Source organism: Mercenaria mercenaria, chromosome 12 (assembly GCF_021730395.1).
Source record: "Mercenaria mercenaria strain notata chromosome 12, MADL_Memer_1, whole genome shotgun sequence".
In the NCBI taxonomy this organism is placed as follows: Eukaryota; Metazoa; Mollusca; class Bivalvia; order Venerida; family Veneridae; genus Mercenaria; species Mercenaria mercenaria.
The window spans coordinates 49,172,996-49,194,181 of record NC_069372.1 but is presented as its reverse complement, the minus strand read 5'-3'; the positions used below and the strand labels follow the sequence as shown (position 1 = coordinate 49,194,181).

The 21,186-nt window shown below is 34.1% G+C and overlaps 2 protein-coding genes across 3 annotated transcripts in view; both read right to left on the bottom strand.

Moving 5' to 3' along the window:
- LOC123533848 (squamous cell carcinoma antigen recognized by T-cells 3-like) overlaps positions 1-8,708 on the bottom strand; it is a 46,014-nt gene extending 37,306 nt beyond the window's left edge. Inside the window, exons 1-8 of one of the 2 annotated variants that reach the window (XM_053519990.1) lie at positions 8,507-8,708; positions 4,722-4,848; positions 4,167-4,271; positions 3,176-3,360; positions 2,226-2,331; positions 1,571-1,695; positions 937-1,092; positions 642-780 (exon numbers count right to left, since the gene is read on the bottom strand). In XM_053519990.1, the coding sequence (XP_053375965.1) occupies positions 642-780; positions 937-1,092; positions 1,571-1,695; positions 2,226-2,331; positions 3,176-3,360; positions 4,167-4,271; positions 4,722-4,848; positions 8,507-8,686 (1,123 nt within the window). In that variant the 5' untranslated portion in view covers positions 8,687-8,708. Of the gene's footprint in view, positions 1-641; positions 781-936; positions 1,093-1,570; positions 1,696-2,221; positions 2,332-3,175; positions 3,361-4,166; positions 4,272-4,721; positions 4,849-8,506 lie in introns of those variants that run through there. The other variant, XM_053519991.1, reaches the window with a different exon arrangement.
- A 7,165-nt stretch (positions 8,709-15,873) lies between these two features.
- On the bottom strand, positions 15,874-19,540 carry LOC123533666 (elongin-B-like). The gene is made up of 3 exons (XM_053519988.1): positions 19,431-19,540; positions 16,556-16,699; positions 15,874-16,059 (listed from the first exon to the last, which is right to left on the bottom strand). Exons 1-3 carry the CDS (start codon positions 19,431-19,433, stop codon positions 15,889-15,891), a joined length of 318 nt encoding a protein of 105 aa, XP_053375963.1. The 5' UTR covers positions 19,434-19,540; the 3' UTR covers positions 15,874-15,888.
- Positions 19,541-21,186: the final 1,646 nt, after the last annotated feature.

Below are 21,186 nucleotides of genomic sequence, written 5' to 3'. Positions count from 1 at the left end.
TTACGTCTTTTTGCTGCATCTGTTGTCTGTTTACCAGTAATCGGATATGCGCCTACTTTTGAGACAAAATTATGGTAAGGGCATGACATGCGCTTATTATCCCATATGGAATAACAGTAAGGCCGTATGCGCTTACTTTTGATATGCGCTTATATTCGAATATGCGCTTATTTACCAGATTCTACAGTATTAAAATGTTATTTGATAAAATCTTCAAACCAAATGTCATTAACAAACATTTCACAGGATTGAATATGAAGACTCATCTTGTAGAATGTAGACTTAAAGCTCTGAGAGGCTTTCAAATTCATGTTAAAAACAGATAAAACAGCCATCAAAATAGACGATGTGCACAATTACTGCATAATATTTTGTCATTAAATATAATAACAATTAGCATGAGGCCAATATTAGTGTCCATGTGAGCTGTTGAACCAGATATCAATATCTGGCTCTTTTCTAGCAATATTAGATACACTTCTGGGTATGCAAAACATTCAGATTATACTTTCACTGACAGAATGACAAATATCTACAAACTAACATTTATTTGGAAAAAAAAATGATTCATCTATATCCAATAACCCCATTAAACTTTGTTTTCAGGGATAATAAGGGAAAACTAAGTTCTGTCGACTTACCTTTCACTTTTTCAAAAGTCTCTCCAGATCTTTCCAATGTGAGTATATAATTTTGCCAGAGCTGTACGCACCATGGACAGTTCCGCACACTTCTCTCAAATACATTAATACTGACTGAAGGCACTCGTAATGTGTGATCCTACAATTGAAAGAAACAAATTTACCTTCACTTCTTCATAATATACACAAGCTACAGAAAATATGTGATAAATAACATACCAGATATCAATTTATTGTAGCTTACCAGATATTTAGTGAACTATAACATACCAGATATCAATTAATTGTAGCTTACCAGATATTTAGTGTACTGTAACCAGAGTGAAGAGTTGAGACAGTTCTCCTGTATCGCTCTCTCATACAGACACTGTATCCTGGCAGGGTCACCTTCTTTCTCCTCATATTTTATATATTCCTGATATTCTTCAAACCTTGGAGGCTCTGCTGCTGACTGAAACAAATGATAATTGGTATCAGGTGAAAAAATTATGCATAAACATTAGGAAACTAAGACCAAGTATCAAAGTTCTAACACTATCCAGTAGGCTATGAGGTCACTTACAAAAGTCCTCCCACTACTTTTTATAAACTCTTGCTATCACAAACTCACACACTCCCCTACCAAAATGAAACCTGTCTATGAATAGCCATAAACAACATATAATACATAAGTAATATAAGTATATTTTTGGGCATAAGGAGTAAACATTTCAATGTTTAGCCCCTATTGCCCCTAATGTACAAAAAATCAGCATACAGAAAAAAAGACACCAACATCTGACTAAGGAATACTCTTCAAACACTATGCCAGGGGCCTGGGAAGTTTACACGAGATCTTCCATTTTTATTAATCATCTGCTGAACCATAGCATGACAGAAAATGCACAACTTTTTAACATCAATTGACACAACAATTCAACATAATTTACCAGTTTTTCTTCATATGGTTTCACTTTCTCCAGTTTAATAAGCGCTTTATTGTATGCCTGCTTAGTGTACTTGTCAGGTTCCTCCTGTATCCAATCCTTGTATTCATCAAAGGTTTCTTCTAAATCTGAGTGATATAAAGAAATGTAGCATGACCATTTTCATTCAAATTCTATTCCGGAATGCTAAAATTTCTATTTGCTATGAATGTATTATGTAAGCATAAATTACACAACACTTTGTATGAACACAGATCCAGAAACATGAGAAACAGTGCAAGTTTAAGCAGTACTGACATATTATATTGGCAGATTATATTTAAGATTAAGCCGAGCTGATCATTTTATGCCTAATAGTATCTTAAATGTCTAACAATCTAAACTTTGAAAATGTGAACAAGAAATGCGAGCAAGAAGCACATATGACCCCGAAATGGCCCACCTTAAACAGTGCAAGAGATAGTACCTCTGTCTGTGAACTAGATATTTGAGACACAGACCTGACACACATGACAAACCTTCTCATTGGGATTAACCTCTGCTGCAAAGTCACACTGAAATCCCTTAAACTGTTATAAAATTATAGCTGAAACATAAATCATTTAGTCTGACGAACTGAAGACTATCCTACTGATTAATGTAATCTTTAAATACCAACTCTGAAGAGGAACTGTAAGTTGTCTTTTGAAAAGGGACTGAACTCTGTCATGCTGTTCACTGAACTTTTCTTCCTGTTCTTTGGTAGGTACACTGCCTGGTGCTGGCTGAAATAGTATTAGATACAATTTCATTACAGGTTTTTCAGTGAATAATTGAAATACAATAGGTAAATACATCTGAAATTTTTTTACTGTAAAAAATATATCATTTCACGCATACAAAACTACAAAATGGAAAGAAATTTGGTTAAAACCAATTGACAAGACATGTGAAGAACAAGAATATGTTTGTTTTACATGTTAAGATCAAAACAGATCCTAGGCCAAAACGTCCAGGCCAAAACGTCCTACATTTGTTGACACCATACATGCAACCACCTGTTTTATGTGGTGTTTCAATAAACAACTACAATAAATCCAACCTGAACAATTTTACTATATAAATACACTCCATTAAACAATTTGTTCATCATGTGATCAGTGACCACATAAGACAGAACCAGCAGGTAAAATTGTAACAGTATCTATTAGCCCATCTTTTGCAGCTAGTATGCAATTAACTTTTCAAACAGTCAAGCAAACATCTTAAAATATTTTTGCAATAACATACATGTACATGGTCAAATGTACTTGACATGTAACATATGGTTATTAAAGTATGTCAACTGATCCGCATACTGCTCATCTTTCAACATTTACTCAACTGTATTCAGAGACCATTTTATTAAGACAATTTTTTGGGCAGACTTTTGAGTGGTTTCTTAATACTATGTTGATTGTACTTTACAACCTTAACACCAGATCTATGTTACTCTTGAAAATACTGCATCTTGTGTAGGAGTGCAACTGACCGAACTTTTGTTTTACTAATTGTATAAACTGACAAATATGAAATACTGTGAAAATTCATGACAACACTTCTAGTACATAAAAAATTTATATATCTTACAAACAAACCAGCCAGAATGGCATTCTCAAATTCCCTGTAAGCTTCCCACAGGTTATCTCCCTTGGAAACATGAAGTCCACAGGCTGTAAGAGCTTTATCAAACACTTCTCGGACCTTGCTGACTCCATCTGTGCCTCCCATACCACCTATAGAGAACTGGACATACTCCAGCCACAGCGGAATAGCTGTAACAAAAATTTGAGCTGCACCATGAAGAAACCAACATAGTGCATTTGCGACCAGCATGGATCAAGACCAGCTTGCACATCTGCGCAGTCTGGTAAGGATCCATACTGTTCACTTTCAAACCCTACTGCAATTAGAGAAAGACTGCGTGGATGCGCAGGCTGGTCTGGATCCATGCTGGTCGCAAATGCACTACGTTGGTTTTCACATGATGAGGTTCAATTTTAATTTTACCAGTTACATGGCAGTTTTGACTATGTAAGTTGGGGTGCTCTCAGATCCTCAGGCAATTAGCTCAAGTATATGATGAATGTTTCAAACAACCTCATGATCTGTTCCTAATGCAACTGATCAGCATAAGAAACAACAGAGGGTCTCTGAGATCAAATAGTTAAATACTGAACACCAATCACTTGCCCCTCACATTTCTTGAGGTAGTTTAAATAAATAATTCTTTTTTACAAGAATCTATTCTGCTAGGTTGCTGGAGGTCCGTGGTTCTTTCTCAGAGTCCTCCAAATAATGCCTATAATGAGCACCTTTTATCTCCTCCATATTTCACTGATGTGTTTCAAACATGGGGACGATCACAGAAACATACTTCAAAACAACATCCTAAACAAGACAGTCATGATGCTATATCACTATGAATACTTGAAAACATTATTCAACAGTTTTATATTTGTACTATAAAGTAAAAATATATCAATTTTGAACAAATGATAGGCAAAACCTCTGCTGTTATATATATGTAAGCAATCTTGCCCATTATTCTGTGTGCCCAGAGGAGTTTCTATTTACTTACACAAGTAATCTTTGACACTTCTTCCAAACAGTTTTGTAATTTCTTCCCTACTTGAATCATCAGAGATCAGCCCTATCTCATCTTGCAGCCACTCAAGCCATAATTCTAAATAACAGATAAATCAATAAAATATTTCAGTATTGGACAGTTACCAGAGTATATCTGGGAAGCACGAGTATTGAAGAGTCATGATTTTCTTGTCTAAGTTGCTGTAACCATAAAATCTAGGTACACTAGGTCATCACTAAAGATAATGACAGTGAAACCTGCATTAAACAGCCAGCCAAGGGAATGCCACAATTAGGTTGCTTAAAGGCTGGTGACTGCCAAAGATAAGACAAAATTAGAACAGAAAATCAATTTCTTGCTACTTAACACAAGTGGCTACTAAATATTGGTGTCTGTTAAGGCCTGTTCAATTGTACATACCAAGTTCTGTTGTTTTTTTTTTCATTTACTTGCTATATTGTTTGTGCTTTGCTATTAAATTGTTTATAAATGGTTCTACACAAAAAATTTTAGTTATATAATATCATTTGAATAACAATTATGTACCTTCTGTCAAGGGAAAGACTTCACTCATTTTCTCTCTTGCACTGCGTAATTTCTCCAGATCTCCAAGTTCTCGCAAACACTTTATCAGCTCAACATGGTTATCATATAAGTAGGGATTGTCATTAAGCTGAAATAAAAATACCAGTCTTTAGAGCTCTGCAAAGCAGGACAATATATGCCCAAAGTTCTAGATCAGATGCAGAAAAAGTAAATTCAAAGGCACTTTTTTTCTTGGGTGGATATGTGCACCAGCAGTGATGAAAAACTATGGCACAAGAAACTGGGGGGAGGTTCATGTTGGGAGGGCCAATGTCAAGAGGGCTAAGACGTTTTCCTATTGAGGTGAAGGCCACTGGTTTGAATCCTGGTTACTCCCATTGCGGTGTGTCCTTGGGTAAGGCACTTTATCACGATTGTCTCAATCGACCCAGCTGTAAATGGGACCAGTAAATTATTGGGGGTAAAGTATAACTGGTTTTAAGTGTTCTTAAAACAGGGTCACTCAAAAACTATACAGAGCTTAATTATAGCTGTAGGATATAGCTGTAGGATGATTTTGGGCTCTGTAGTAAAGACTAGGTCCTTTTTAAGCCCCTCTTCTTTCGGACTCTATTAAGGACTTTATTACTGCAATTTCTCAAAACAAATTTGGTAGTTGTGTTGGTAACAGATAAACTTTCATGAAGAGTACTTAGTTACAAAAGTTGTCCCATGACAACATCTATTCTGGTCTCAAACTGGTACAACATGTCTCCCTGCCAGTGATGGTCAAATCTAATCTTACAACTATGGACATCCTTGGCATCAACTACTTCTTGAGGCAACCAATTCCACATGTCAATCACTCTACATGAAAACTGATTTTGACAAAAGGTTGTTCTACAATGGGGCTTTTCAAGTTTTAAGTTATGTCCTCTTGTAGATGATGAATAACAGAAAAATTTCTCAAAGAAACAGTCATCTATACCTTTAACAATTTTGAATCTGGATAGCATCACCCAAATTCTACGATGTCATGAGCAAGTGTTGGTAAATTCAATTATGTTAATTGTTTCACAAGACATACTGAATGCCTGATTTTATTCATATGTTATTTATGTTCTAACCGTTAGTAAGGCGATAAGAGAGAACTCCATCCTACAGCATGAAATATTTTGCAAACTTATTGGAACAGACCACTGGCACCAATCAGAAAGAAAATGCCTCCGTACGTGTTATACCCTACCCCTAGGTATTCTATAAGAACCATGGTCGTGAACGGGAAAATATACTAACCCATTTCAATCGCGTATTTCGTACCTAAAACACGCAGTTCAGTAAATGTGTACTATTGATATTAAACAAGCGGTAATTTATCTTCCGTTGTGTACCAGTTATATTTCTTCAATACTTCTTATCTTAGAAAAACAACGTGTAGTTTACAGTTTTTCAAAGGTACACAAAAAACTTGCTTGAACTTCCCTGGTGAAGTTCCGGTCTAGATTACAGACACACTCTGATTGGCTGATGTGAAAATGTATGTCAGTCGTCATTTTACTACACGTGAACGCTAAAATGTTTATATGCAGCATAAATGTGCAAAATGAATTAAATAAACAGAATAAATATATACCAATGTATGATTTCAAATTCAAAATCATATACAAGATGAATTTCATTCATCATTTCGAGTCTTCAGGGCTAGACACTAACTTTTTTCCAGTGGTGGTCCGAAGGACCAGCAGCTTTTGCAAACTGATGGTCCGACAGAATTTCAGGTGGTCCTACCTAGATGGATGTTGTTTTTTTTAAGTTAACGCAACCAGTAACATATGAGACCCCCTCTTCTTTCATGGAGTACTTTTTACAAACACTGCAAAACATGTGATTTTTATATTATTATTTTGATAAACATCTGCCATTTAATTATTAAAAATAATTTTGAAAATCAAATTTAAAATAAAGATGTCAATATTTATGATTTTTTCAGCAATTCATGTATTTTAAGTGGGTGGGGTTTGGTGCCTCTTCTCGAAAAATGCTTCAAAATAAGAGATTTTTTTTGCAACAGTTGTCATTTTTTCTTAAATGCAGACTTTTTATTGACTTTTCATTAAGATTGCACTAGAAAATCTCGTTAAAATGTCCGAAAATCACGGCCGTGAAAACGGGTGACAAATATAGAAAACGAAAGTAACATTAAATTCTTGATAAAATACGTGTTAACAATTTCTTTTTTTTTTCATTATACCTATTGAATACTTATAATTTCTGCATATTAAAAGCATTTTCATTTGTTTTTGCCCAAACAAAGCCTCGGTAATGATAATAAATTAAATAAAATGCTATAGATCGTAACGGCCGATCGGCTTATATAAACGTGTCAAGCACATAAAATAAATGAATTTCGTTATCCAATTTGTTGTTCAGTAATAATCGGCAAGACAATACAGCAGAAGCTGTATACCGCTAATTAACAAGTTGTACAAACACGATAATAGGCTGCATCTCGCATTGTTTATCAATTAACTTTTAACTTTTGATCAATAAACACTTTTGATAATGACGGGCACTAAATACAAACCGCGAGATGACAACGTGTCAGTCGGCGCGTGGCGTAATTGACATATGTCAGTAGCTAATTAATATACGACGCTCCGCCTACTGCCATACTTCCGCTTATGGCGGCAAACAATATTTAAATTCACTGGGATTTTGATTGGCACAGGGGCAGAACTTTCGAACTCGAGACGAATCAAAGAAAATTTCCGCGGGTCACGCCGACGCATGGGGCATTTTCTGTGCGAGTCAGATACGAGTTTTTCTCGATTTTCGCGGGTCAAAATCCGGAACCTCGGGTCTACCGAACGCTGGATACTGTACTGATACCTCAATAGTTCTTAAATGAATACTTCAAGCAGATAGATAAGTTACCGTGTTCCGTTCCCGGGTTTTAGTACCAGCGTTACATCCGGGCATTCCAAATTTCAAGAAAATACCCTTCTGGAAAACCAAATTCTATTTTTAAACTGCAGTACCGAGAACAATTCAATGCTTATTAATTTATTTTAAAAATGACTTGCTTGTCATTTTCGGTGGTCCGTCGGACCACACAGATTCGAGAAGTTAGTGGTCCTCCCTGAAAAGCACTGGTCTCGGACCAGCGGACCAGCGTTAGTGTCGAGCCCTGGTCTTATCGTAAAACTGTAAATATATTGCATTCTGTTTTTGTTTGTTTACATTTCGCTTAACATGTGCACACTGCCGTGACCTCTAGACCGGATGTTCATTAGGGGAGTTCACGCAAGTTTTTTCTGTAACGTTGACTAAAGCATAAAATATATGGAGCATCTCTGCAATATGGAATATTGAGACAATGTGACTGGTGCACGATGGAAGATAAATTATCGCTTGTTTAATATCAATAGTACACATTTACTGAACTGCGTGTTTTAGGTATGAAATACGCGATTGAAATGGGTTAGTATATTTTCCCGTTCATGACCATGGTTCTTATAGAATACCCAGGGGTAGGGTATAACACGTACGGAGGCATTTTCTTTCTGATCTGGTGCCAGTGGAACAGACCACAAATTATGGAAAATCATAAACTGACCTCAATATCTGGTGTAACGAATTGGCCCATTAAGCTAAAAAATTGTTTACATATTCATTGCTTGAAAATAAACCAAATACAAAATAGAAAAAAATGAAAAGAAAACCTTTTACTGCTTCGAACACATTAAATCACAAAATAAAATTACAATTAATCACAGGTTTCCGCGATACTTTACCCAGGATTTTACCTTGTTTTGAAGCAAATCACATTTACTTTTCAATTCTGTCTCTCTAGAATCATCGTCTTCCCCAGAAGAAAGATCACTTTCTTCTTCTTGACCACTGTCATCGTCTTCCATTTCGACATTCTCTTCTAATTCATCATTTTTATCCGATTTTGTCTCCGCTTCGCTCACGTTTGCATCCATTTTGAAATATATTGACGAATGCCCACTAGACGGCTACCGTCTGTTGATTAAATGAATGGGTGGAGATAATGGGGTGGATGGATGGATGGATATTATCAAAATGTTCAATCTATATTATATAGATCAGGATGAAAATATGATTAATACCCAATACATTTTATATTATCTTGGTAATCAGGAGCACATTGCTGTATTCCTGCCCTACTGTGTCTCCTTTCTTTTATGAGTTGATGAAAATTGCATATTAAAAAAAAAAGAAAAAAAAAACACCAAAAAGTATGCAATGCCTGCAACACACATTCCATAGTTAAAGTCACGTTTTCCATTTCACACTTTCCCTCAGGTATGGAAAACGCTGTCCAAATTACACAGGCAGGTGCATGTAAGATCCATATATATCTACTTTGTAGTCACCATGATTATTATGTTTATAAAAAGTTATAGGATCAAAAGTAGAGTCAAATTTGCAGAAAAAGATGCCATTACCTTTTTAAGGTTTCAAGTGATCCAGCTACCACAGGCCCCACCATAAGGCTACCGTTAAATGAGGCCTACATCAAGAACTAAGCAAGAGGGCTAAGAAGCATTGATCACCCGACCTACCTCTTACCAAAGATTACCTAGCAGTATCTGTGAAATAACTTTAAAATTTTAACAGGAAGATTTTATGTAAGTTCTTTTAACCTTCACCCTGCTAAATTGCTAAAATGGACTGGTCCATCATTCAATTTGGGCAATATCATTTATAATTCAAAGGGGTGTTCACTGATGTGTAGGCTGGTCTTGGTTTGCACTGGTCGCAAAGGCATAATAACTGCCGCCAGCAGGCTAAAGGTTAAATAATAGAACCATTTAAAGAACATCCATGTCAAGTTTCGTTAACTCCCTTCAAACAGATTCACAAAGAAATTAAATACAATGCAGACATCCCAACTCTCCCGATCCGATCGGGTTTCTCCCGATTCTGGTTGTAAAACCCGATCACCCCGATCAGAAGTCTCAATCTCCCGATTAAAAAAACCCCAACAAAACAACATAAACACACAAAAATTATGAAATAATCCGCTTCTTTGCGCCTATCTGATACTGTATCACTACTGACGAGTCTGTAAACAACAGCTTTCGGATATTTCGCACCTTATTCTACCCGTGCTGATTATTGTTTATTACACGATTTAACAAAGCCAGGTGTTGATTAATGTGTCACAGTTGAAATTAAAATCCAGACATTAGATATCTAATTAAATTCAATCAAATTTAGATTAGAAATTATACTGGCTTTACCTTTTTTGTAACTTTTTGAAATCGAAAGTAGATGGTCGCCGAGTCAACCTGCTAGGTTTTAAAAAACATTTCTCTTAAAATCATTTTGATAAGAGGAAATGTCATGGTAAATTTTAATATCACTTACTATCAAATGCTGTTAAACTGTCTTTGCATCATAACAATTTGTCAAACACATCCTTTTAACTGGAGATTTAGGCAAATCTACGAAAGTGTAATAATACCCGGACATTCAATTTTGGATAACAGGATTTTGATCAATAAAAGTATTTGAGCCAGGGGTTTTAAATACTGGTTGACAGGGATGAGAATCAAACAGTAAATTTTCTATTGCTTAAACTTTTATTCTTTTAGCTATATACATTTTGTTTTTACAGTTCTAACAGCTGCACAGTGTTTGTCATGTAAAATTCACCTGGGGAGTCTTCTTTCCAACAAAAGAAATAAAAGTGCAGGTTTAATTCTCAGTGGTGTTTTGAATTTAGACATAGTGCTCAAAGTGCCATAACTATTTAATTTTGCACAGAAGGCTTCATGTATTATTGTTCCAAAACATTAAAAATGCATGAATAATAAGATATAGACAAGTGAATTTTTTTAAGACTAGTGATTTTAAAAGGGCAAATAAGTTTATATTATCATTAGATTTGTTAAAAGCTTCGTTATCATGAACATTATTACCGCGGTTTAAAATCTCCCACTTGAACACCTCAATCTCCCACATCGGAAAGCAAAAACTCCCACTTGGCATTCAGAAAGTTGGGATGTCTGACAATGTAGAAGAAATGTTTACAAATGGACTTTCAACAGTGAATGATCAGAACAGCTCACCTTGTGTTCTGGCTGGCTAAGTGGTGAAATTTCTTTAAAGCAGAATATTCAACATTTGACAATGTACGTATTTAGACGAGGTTAATGAAAAATATAAACTGGCAAAAGAATTATGAAAATCGGACCAATAACAAAAAAGATATGGCAATTGAAATAGTATCATTAATTTTATTTATTTGGGTTTTACGGCGCACCATCACAGTATAGGTTATATGGCGCCAAACAGGACTACAACTTTGGTTTCACATCTCATTTACATCAATTCAATGAGATACCAGCCATTTTGGGTACAGCGATGTAAAAAGGCATTACCAAATGCAGAAATTATGTGGTATTTATGACAAAATTATGTGAAGTACAATTAAATAGAGGTATATACTTTTGCACACACACTAAAGGTTCATATTATGTTATGGCCCACAAATATGATTCTTGTAGTTGTTATTCACTGATTTACCATATATGGTAATGCACATAAGGGAAGAATGATGATTTGCAATCCGTTATTTATACTTTTTCGTCAGTGTAAATGTTTCTAATAAGAAATGATGCCAAATCTTGCGTATTCCCCTTTAAGAAGCTGTGATGAACGGGAATTCTGAGACCCATATGTTCTGTATACAACCATTACTACTAGTATGTTGACACTAGATAGACAGAAAATGAAACAGCAAGATTAAAAGGAACAGCATTCTAGAAAAGACAATTTTTTCTGCTAGTCCTTGTCAGAAAAATGAACATTTTGGATAATTTGTACATAGCTGGTACCTCAAATAGCCTTAATTCTTATGTGAGCTAAAAACAACAAAGTAAAATCATTTGGATCAATGAATGAAGCTTTATTTATCACAATGATGATAACATGTAAATCAATAAAGTACAAAGAAACAAAACATTTTTGCTTAGAGTAAGGCTAATTTACACTATAAAATAATTTACACAAATAATGTTTCATTTCTCAATGGTTTACTGCTTTCTAATAATGATGAAAACGAAAAACGTGCTAGTCCAAATGCTTTATAAAAAGAAGGAAACCAAAAAGTTTGATCTGTGCCTTTAAAATAAATACAAAAACTTTCCACATGTATTCTACAGCAGTGACAATGGAATATTCTTTTCAACATACAGACAAGAGATTCTCGAGAACACAGTAAGTTTGCTTAGGAAATATTCAAAAAAAGATGGCAGTACCATAAATATACCAAAAATCTGACTGGCAAATCTGGTTCTGATAATTTATACATGTACATGTGACAAGGTTCAAGTAATCAAGAACGAAAATTCAACTCCAGAGCTCTCACACTGCATACATGTTTTATAACCATTATACTAAAACACTGTGCTTAAAGATGTACTTTTCCAATCTTTCACCAAAATATTTTATCATCTGATATCGATTTAAATGTAGAAAATTTTCACCAAAACATTTTACTCAACTCAATACATTAAGTATGTATGGAGAGCTGTACTCACAATTAAATGTCATATCTACGAATAGCTGTTTCTCAAACAAACAAAAAATCCAGCTTTTTTAGCGGCATAACATATTCATACTGTGCTTAATACTTATATTTATTAGTGTGCAGTATTTTAAATCTTTTACACAGTAATGTTTATACACATTTAAAACCATATATATTCAATGTTTACATAGAATATTGTGTAAAAATTGTTTACATTTTCAAACATGAAATTTGGGCATAATATATATTCAACAGCACCAATCAAATAAGGTTTCTGTTTTTTGTAAGTTTAGATCGGCTAATATCTCACTCTACTACACTTGCCCTTAATGTAAGTTTCTCTTGTACAATGCTAGAACTTTCTTAATTTACAGCACAAGTTACAGCGCCCCAGCTAGAGACTAATACTAAGTTTTTTCATTTAATCAACTGTAGTCCCATGACCTTTACAGAAAGTTTTTACTTTTGTCAGTAACACAAATACACATAAACCCAGTGCAATAATTCTACTTAAAATACAAAAAAAAACTTACAAAAGAAAAATATCTGAATAATGTATTTCATTAAAAAAAGAACTTTTGACAAGTTCCGCCAACAAACTGTATTACTGATACATAAACGGCTTATTTCTGTAGTTTTTACTAATTTCTAAGACAACAACATGTAATGAACATCTCTCCTCTCCAGACAGTAGTATAACTCTGAACTTTTTTTTGAATGACCTACTATTTAAATAGACCATTGTTAGACATCATGGTTTCCACATGGGCCAATGGAAATGTATTTAGAACACAGCAATTTCTGGTTCCAAGCTTTGATAAATATTGGAACAGGGAACCAGGCACTTGGGACCCCAGTTCCTACTTGTTACTTATAGAAACCATTTGAACAAGGAACCAAGCATGCTTACAAGTTCTTAACACAAAACATATGGAAAATACTAGAAAAAGGTACCAGTCTCAAGGTTCAGTATATTTACATCTGCAATATATGAGACTTTGATACTACTACCACTTATACTTTATATTATGCCTCCATACTAGACAGGCAGAAAAAAATATCAAAAAACATAACTCATAGGTATACTGCTGTCTGTGAGAAACTTTGATACATTCAAAATGATTTAATCCTAAATATGTAAACTCTATTGATGTCTGTTTAAGGAATATATTTTAACTTGCATAAACTTCTTATGACATTTTTTGCTACAGTTAAAAATACTTAAGTGCAAAATGACCTACACTGGGTCAATATTCATTAATTTTTTAAGCATGAAAATATATAGACTTCTGTCTGACAGACTGCACAGTTTTATCCTGACAAACTCTTCTAACAATGTACTTTCACAATCTTAAAAAACAATTGCGAATTATTGTACATTTTCGACAAAAACATTACAAGGAGATAAATCTGCTAAGTTGTATGCAAGAAAATTGCCCCAAATGAAATGCAATACATTATACTGTATTGGAAAGTAACAATGAAATTCCAGCAAAAATAGTATGTGAAACAAGCGTATTCAATTTCAGAGAACCAGCTAAGGGGTTGATAACTTTCAAACAACTAATCTCAATTTTCAAAATTGGAAAATGTAATGAAACAGACATTGCATAAATATAGGTCAACACAAAAAAATTATCGAAAAGTTTAACAACCTAACTAGTACACACTCATAATATTTATCATTCAATAAGATAATTAATGAAATTAAGTGGTACAGTCAAACAACTCATTAATATGACAATGGCAACTTTTATTGTAATTTTATATGTGGATTACATACATATGCAATCTTCTAACAGTACTCTATAATCAACACCTTCGAAATCTGAATTATTTTTAAAAAAATTTTTTTTCGCCTTAAACTATCTCCTTTTCTCTATTTCTAAATTCAAAGAAACAAATTTTGCAACATCTCTTGCTAGTATATTACCCCTTTTTTTAAGTTACAAAAAACCTGGACAATAATGCCACAAGGGAATGATTAAAGAAACGAGTCATTTAACAGTATAATTATGTATAAAAAATTATTGGAAAAACTAAGGACTAACATTCATCTGCTTGTTCTGGCATGAGTGAAGGGAGTCCTGTGTTCATACTCAGGTTAACTCGAGGAACTTGAAAACGGTGTTTAGTCAAAAGGCTCAAACTGCCATTGAATACAGTAATGTTCAACTCTGAATATATAACTTTGATACACTAACTTTCTTTAAGGCATCGCCTACAGTGGCAGCCAATATGATCAAAATTTAACATGCAAATTTTCATGAAAAATAACAAAATGATAGTGTAATCTAATAAGTCAATAATTATGTCATAATTATGTTTTAAATTCTATGTGACATATGCAAGTAAATAGGAAGTGCATTTACTACCTGGTCATATGCCTTATTTTGCGATATTTTTTATGACCACAATTTTGCAATTTTATCTGACCAGTCAAACTCAATATATATCAATACATTTCAAAGATATTACTGCAATTGTAAAGGAGACCTGAAGAATAAAGTTTCAGAAATTATTGAATATTTTACTGGATTACTGAATTTACACAAAAATCGAACACCATCAATTTATCCAATTAGTGTTAACTGTTCAAACATTAATTTTAATGTATATAAACAGGTGATAATATAGGAATTATGTAAAGTTTACCTGGCTACTGTGATCTAGTAATGCATGTACAAACAACTTTTTAAATTAAATTTACATGGGTTGTCTTTTTGTTTAATGTAATACCAGGACAATTTCGACAAAATCCTTAAAGTTGCAGTATAAACTTGTACTATGAAATTAACTAAATTTTTTCTTTGTAATATTTTTTATTAATGAGTTTACTGCACATTAAGATTTCATTTTTAGGTAAATTTTCGGTCTTAAACGAGCTAACCAAATATTTTATACAAGCGGATATGTACTATAATCTCTTGTTCTTGTTGATGATAATTGACCAGTGTTAAGGTTTAGATGCAATTTTCAGAAAGGTAAATCTCTGTCTGAAAATATGAAACTGATACTGAGTTGTGACTGTGCATTCTTAATCAACTAACATTTCTGATATCCCCACAGTATTTATATGTGTCATCCAATGACAAAATCTGTATTAGCTACAAAAAAATCAAGATGCAGATAATAAAATATTCATGAAGAAAAGCAAAAATCATTAAACTGATCAGTCGTATAGAGGTTTGCTTTTAACACTTTTCATAAATTACTCTATTTTTAGTCTTACTCTTAGTGATGTTAATTTGACAAAAAAATTATAGTAAGATTTGGGTTTCTAAAATAGCAAACAATGAAATAACCAACACAACTTCAAGAGACTAAGATATTTATTTCCAGCTGACACAAGTTTGTTTTCTATCAGCAAAAGTTTAGGTCATATATGTCAACTTTTCAGCTTTTGATCTGGATGAAGACCCGAAGTGCCACTCCCAACAAGTTAAGGCCCAGTTGAGTTGGGCTGTTTTCTAACATGAAATAATTCTATACTCAAGTCAGGTTTTGAACCTGCAGCAGTGAGAAGCAAGTGATTTAAAGTTGGTGACTATAACCACATGGTCACAGGGTAATGACGCTACGTTTTTGTTTAATGCAGACATGCCAGAATAGCTAAACTCTTAGTCATTTCAACAACCTTAAGCTCAAGTGGTCTGAAAACATGAATTCAGATTGACTGATATTAAAAGCCTTACCATCAAGTCTAAATGCGAGGCCTATGGTAGCTGGAGCCTGTGCTCGGGCTGTTGCACTTGTAAACCCACAATCTCCCAATGTCTTATTGTCGTCTAGGGGCTACAAGAAAAAATTTAAGTGATACGGACAATGTATGAACATTCTGTAGTACAGATGAACTTGCCATAATGGCCATCTGTATTATACAGCCACTTGCTGTAAGCAGCCAGTCTGTTAATTTCCAGAACTGACGGTCTGTTCTTATTTAAACTTGTCTAAAGCAACCACTTTATGTTGTTCCCTTGACTGTCTGCTTATATACCGACTTGACAGTTCTCATTTTTATAAAATAAATTTTATAAATAAAATCCAAAAGAACTAACAACATTCCTTTTATCTAATGTACTAACAGAAATTTATCTGAGGCACAGACTACATCAGGTTTCCATCCTGCAACCTCACGACTTGATGACTAGCTCATTACCTTACTTATCCTATACAGACACATTCTACTTCTAAAACACATGCATATAATTTTTAAAACAAATTATAAGATGAAAAGTGCAATAACCTATTTATTGAGTAGTTAAGTCCACAAACAAAATTTGCAATATACCTGGTCATCTTTGAATAGTCTTTGATCTTCTGTCTTTTGTTTCACAATACCCTCAACAATTTTCTTGACTTCCAATACTGTGGTTGACTCCTTTGCATCTGTGAAAACTGTCACCTTCTTCCTTCGGATCATCAAAAATACGTCCTACAATGACAATGTAATTTTTCTTATGTTTCGGTTTTGTTTTAATGTCACAAAGGTTAAATTGTATTTTTCTCTTTTTTTGACCTTCATTAGTAATGGACGGCAAACTAGCATTCTAGCCATCAAGTATCAGGCTGTCTAGCCAGCATTCAAGAAATCCAGCGAGTAACCAGAGGCCTCACCTGTCCTCTAGGAGTTTTCAGAATATCCTGTTACCGTTTTGGTACAGGAGTTAATTTTTTTAGAAGCACTGGCTCTGACTACACGCACATACCTTGGATGACAAAAATATGACCTGACAGATAAAAATCTCTGTTTTCAATCTTTCATCCTAGATCAATCCAAATTGAAAATGAAAATATGTGATGAAATATGAGCCCCTATCAAATGATATATATCATCTACACAAGGCTAGAGACCAGAGACTCGAGCCTGCAAGCAATGTTTTCACTTCCTACACCACTGTAAAATAAATTGTCTAGAAAATAAAACAAACTATCTATCACTATTTATGTACGCATTTAGTTACAAAATGAGACTGACCACCAGTCTCGAGCCCTTCCTGTCCACAAAATATCTATCAGGAAATGAGTGATTCCTGATGAAAATCCCAGGTAGCTTAAAATGCGGCACAACGAAACAACACCAAAACATTCACTAAAATATGGTTATAATCCAAGCAACGGCCAAATTCGCTACCCACGAGTATAATGAAAGACATAAATTAAGGCCACTTACAACCGCCAGTAGCATCTGCTACACATATTAACAAGTAATTTTTCCCCTCGGTCTATAGATTGCATTCTCCCCGTCATTGAAATCAATAAGAGGATATCCAAGAAATCCTGTGTAAAACGTTGCAGTTGTGTCAGGGATGTGTAGCTATTGGCCAATCATAAATCATGTTCCATCATACTGAAGCAGGGGTTTTTTACCAAGAGGAGAAGGGGCCCAGGCCTTTAAATTAGGGGAAAAAATAGCTTGGTATTTGGACAAAGGGGAATAAAAAAACCTGATGTAAAGTCTAATTTTTTGGGAAAACTTCATGATTTGAAAGAAATTTTCTGAGGGGAAGGAAAACAAGTCCTGTGAAGGAATTCTATTCAATGGCAGAGAATGCAAATGGAAGAATGAGGAGAAATTAAAACCATAAATATCGCATGTAGCAGATGCTACTTACAGTTGTGAATGGTCTTAAATAATATTAAGTTAATTTACATCTATTTAGTTATATGTGAAATAGTGAGTTTATGCATGGCTCTCATTTGGCAAAATTGCCCCCTCCACCACCAACACCCTCAAAATAGTATGTTTTTCCCCATATACCAAAAAAATTCCTCCTCGAAAAAAGAAACAGAGTCAGAAAGTAATTGAGGATGAGGACAAGGAATTTGATCTGCCTGGTCAGATTTTTTTCATTGCAGCTCCGATGCTCATGCCAAGATAATGAGTTTATTAATTACGGGACAGGTCAAAGAGCTATAAAAATAAATAGATTGGCAACTTGAAAGGCATATAAAGTAAATCTCGCCAACATCTCATGGCAACTGAATGAGATCTCGTTGTAGTAGCAACCCCAAGCCATTTTTGGGAACTTGTTATTTCTTCAATAAAGTTATACCAACTTGAAGTAAGCGTCTGTTGATTTAATCACGATTGATCAAGTCGGCAACACTTAGAAATATGCGGGTTCCCTCGTATCGCGGTAATCTCCCTTTGCCGGAATTTCTTCGCGGAGCAGCACCGCAGTGACTTACGTTTGTAAACCGGTACCACGGGATTTTGTTTATAAACATTTTTTGCAAAATTCCATCGTAAATGTTAAGTATTACTTAGTTTTATCGCAACCATTCAATATCTCAAAATTATGCATCTGCTCATCACCCCTTCCCGCCAAAACGCTTTTTATTTAAATTAAACTAAATCCACAACCAGGACAGCTTCAGAAAGTTCGTCTGAAGCATTGTTTTTATGAATGAAATTATTGCGGTCACATGATGACACAAGTAGGCGTGTCCCACAGCTGTCAAAATCAAATACCGCGATATTTGAGAACTATGGGATTGTTAAAGTAGGTCAAAATATGGTTGACATTTTATTGTGTTTTTTACACATTCTCCACTGGCTGAGAAAGAAAGATGATTTGCAAGTTATAACAGACAGTTGGTTTAAAGTTTTAATGCAGAAAACAAACTAGATCAGACTTTATTCAATAAAGTTTATTGATATGCGACCGTTAGTACTGCGATACGAGGGAACTCCATCCTACCGTCAGTTTTATACTTCAGTAAGCATCTGTTGATTTGATCACGATTGATCAAGTCGGCAAATGCTTAGAAGTAAGATAACGCGCTAACACGAGCTGATGCGAGATTATCTCCAGTTGCCATTCTGTGTATTTTATACTAGTTCTTTGGACAGGCTCAGTATCAGAATAGACACCTTTAAATACAACGCACGTATGCACAGATCTTTTGAACAGCAGGGTATTTGTAATTCACCAAACATGACAGGTTACAGTTTTGTAATTTTAACAATTACATCACCAACATGAACTTTGACGATCCATGACCATGGTAACAAATAATTTTATGAATCATGAAAATGTCAATGAGAGAGAATTTCATCGAAGCGAATTGAAACAACGAAATAGTTGTATTATATGCGGACTCATAACTCAAATATCTGGTAAACAACTATAAAATCGGAGTTTATTATCCCGGTTTCATACCATGATCACTTTTTATGAAGAAAGCAACACAACAACAACGCCACCTGACGAAGGTCTCGTATGACACGAGAACCTCGTAGGTCTGAGCGGTAATCTGGTTCCCTGTCCTATATTGGTTCCCATTCAAAGGTCTAGGTTATAACACACTAAATAGTTGTTGTTCTTTATTCTATATAAAATTGACTTATTTCCAATGACCGCAGCACACATCAGGACCCATTTTAAATTTCTGTAACTTACATTTTCTTGAAGAATATTGTCAGTGCTAACTAAAAATCAAAAGAAAAGTGGGGGTCATGTTTGATCACAGAGTCGAAATTCTATCAATAAGACCACAAAGTCATCTTACAAAAAATACCCTAATATATAAATAACACCTGTGTTTATTTTATATAAGGGGTATTTTTTGAAAGATGACTTCTATGTCTATGATAGAATTTCAGACTCCTGGGTTGATGCAGAAATAATTTCAGCAAACACACAAACTGCAAAATCAGCTAAAAAATGAGACCCCAAATTATACTGGTGGTGTATGATCTAAGTTTCCATGAACAATTTTGTCAAGGTGTTATTTCATTATGAAAATGCTGCCTACATGTCAAGCATAGATCTGTCATGTGATTTTAGCAAAAAAATGAAAAGAAATTAAGGAAAATAGCCCTACAGAGCAAAAAAACTGAGGACTATTTGTGTCCGCCATTATGCGATACCATTTTTTTCGCGCCATTTTTCTATTTAGTGTCTGTATGCCTCTAGTCTGAGCGGTAGGCCTAAAGTGCGAAAATAAGGTTATTTTCGCGAAAATAAGATTTTTTTACGAAAATAAGCCATATAATTTTTATAACATATCTAATTAAAATTTATTTTATTTTATTCTAACTAATGAAATACTGTATTCTATCAGTTAAATATTTTCATATTTCATCACTCACACTGTGAAAATATGAATTCTATATTTTCACACTGTGAGAGATATAGCTCCACCCCCTCATTACATTGTGTATGAATTTTAAATTATTTGCTTAAAACAGGATGAAAACTGTAGTCGCACTTTGTTCTTTATAGTTTATTTCTCGATTCAAATTATTTTACTTAAAGAGAATTTCATAACGCTATGCAGCAAAAAATAAAATAAAATGGTACTTTATGTTGTGTGCGTCTTTATGACGTCACAGCACGTCTGACGTCATGTCTGTTTACGCACGTCTGTTTCCCGCGCTGAGATTAAAATTAGTTGCAAAATGCAAATCTCAATGTAATTGAGCATAAAATAAAAAGAAAATTTGTTTGTTTTCGTGAATATGGAATATATCTCACCTCAAAGTGAGAACATATTCACATTTTCACTCGCGCTACACGCTCATGAAAATATTAGAAATGTTCTCACTTTTCAGTGAGATATATTCCATATTCACTCAAAACAAACAAATATCCTCTATTTATATCATTATATTAAGATGATCATTTGACACTTATAAAACAAAACTAAACGATTTTAGTCCAACAATTAGGAAATTATTAGCAATTTTAATTTACATGCGTCAAAATCGCTTGCAAAAATAACTTTTTATCTGCGAAAATAAGCTATATTTTATTTATTTATTATCTAAATGAACTTTAGTATATATCATTATAAAGACACGATCATTAGACACTTATAAAGCAAAATTAAGTGATTTTAGTCCAATAATTAGGAAATAATAAGCGATTTTTAATTATCATGCATCAAAATTGCTTGCGAAAATAACTTTTTATC

Bases quoted from the DNA above. Each gene is read 5' to 3' on its own strand.
- LOC123533666 (XM_053519988.1), bottom strand. The intron at 16,060-16,555 runs GTATATTGCAAA...TTTTTCTTGTAG, and splicing joins GACTATTCAAAGATGACCAG to CCCCTAGACGACAATAAGAC.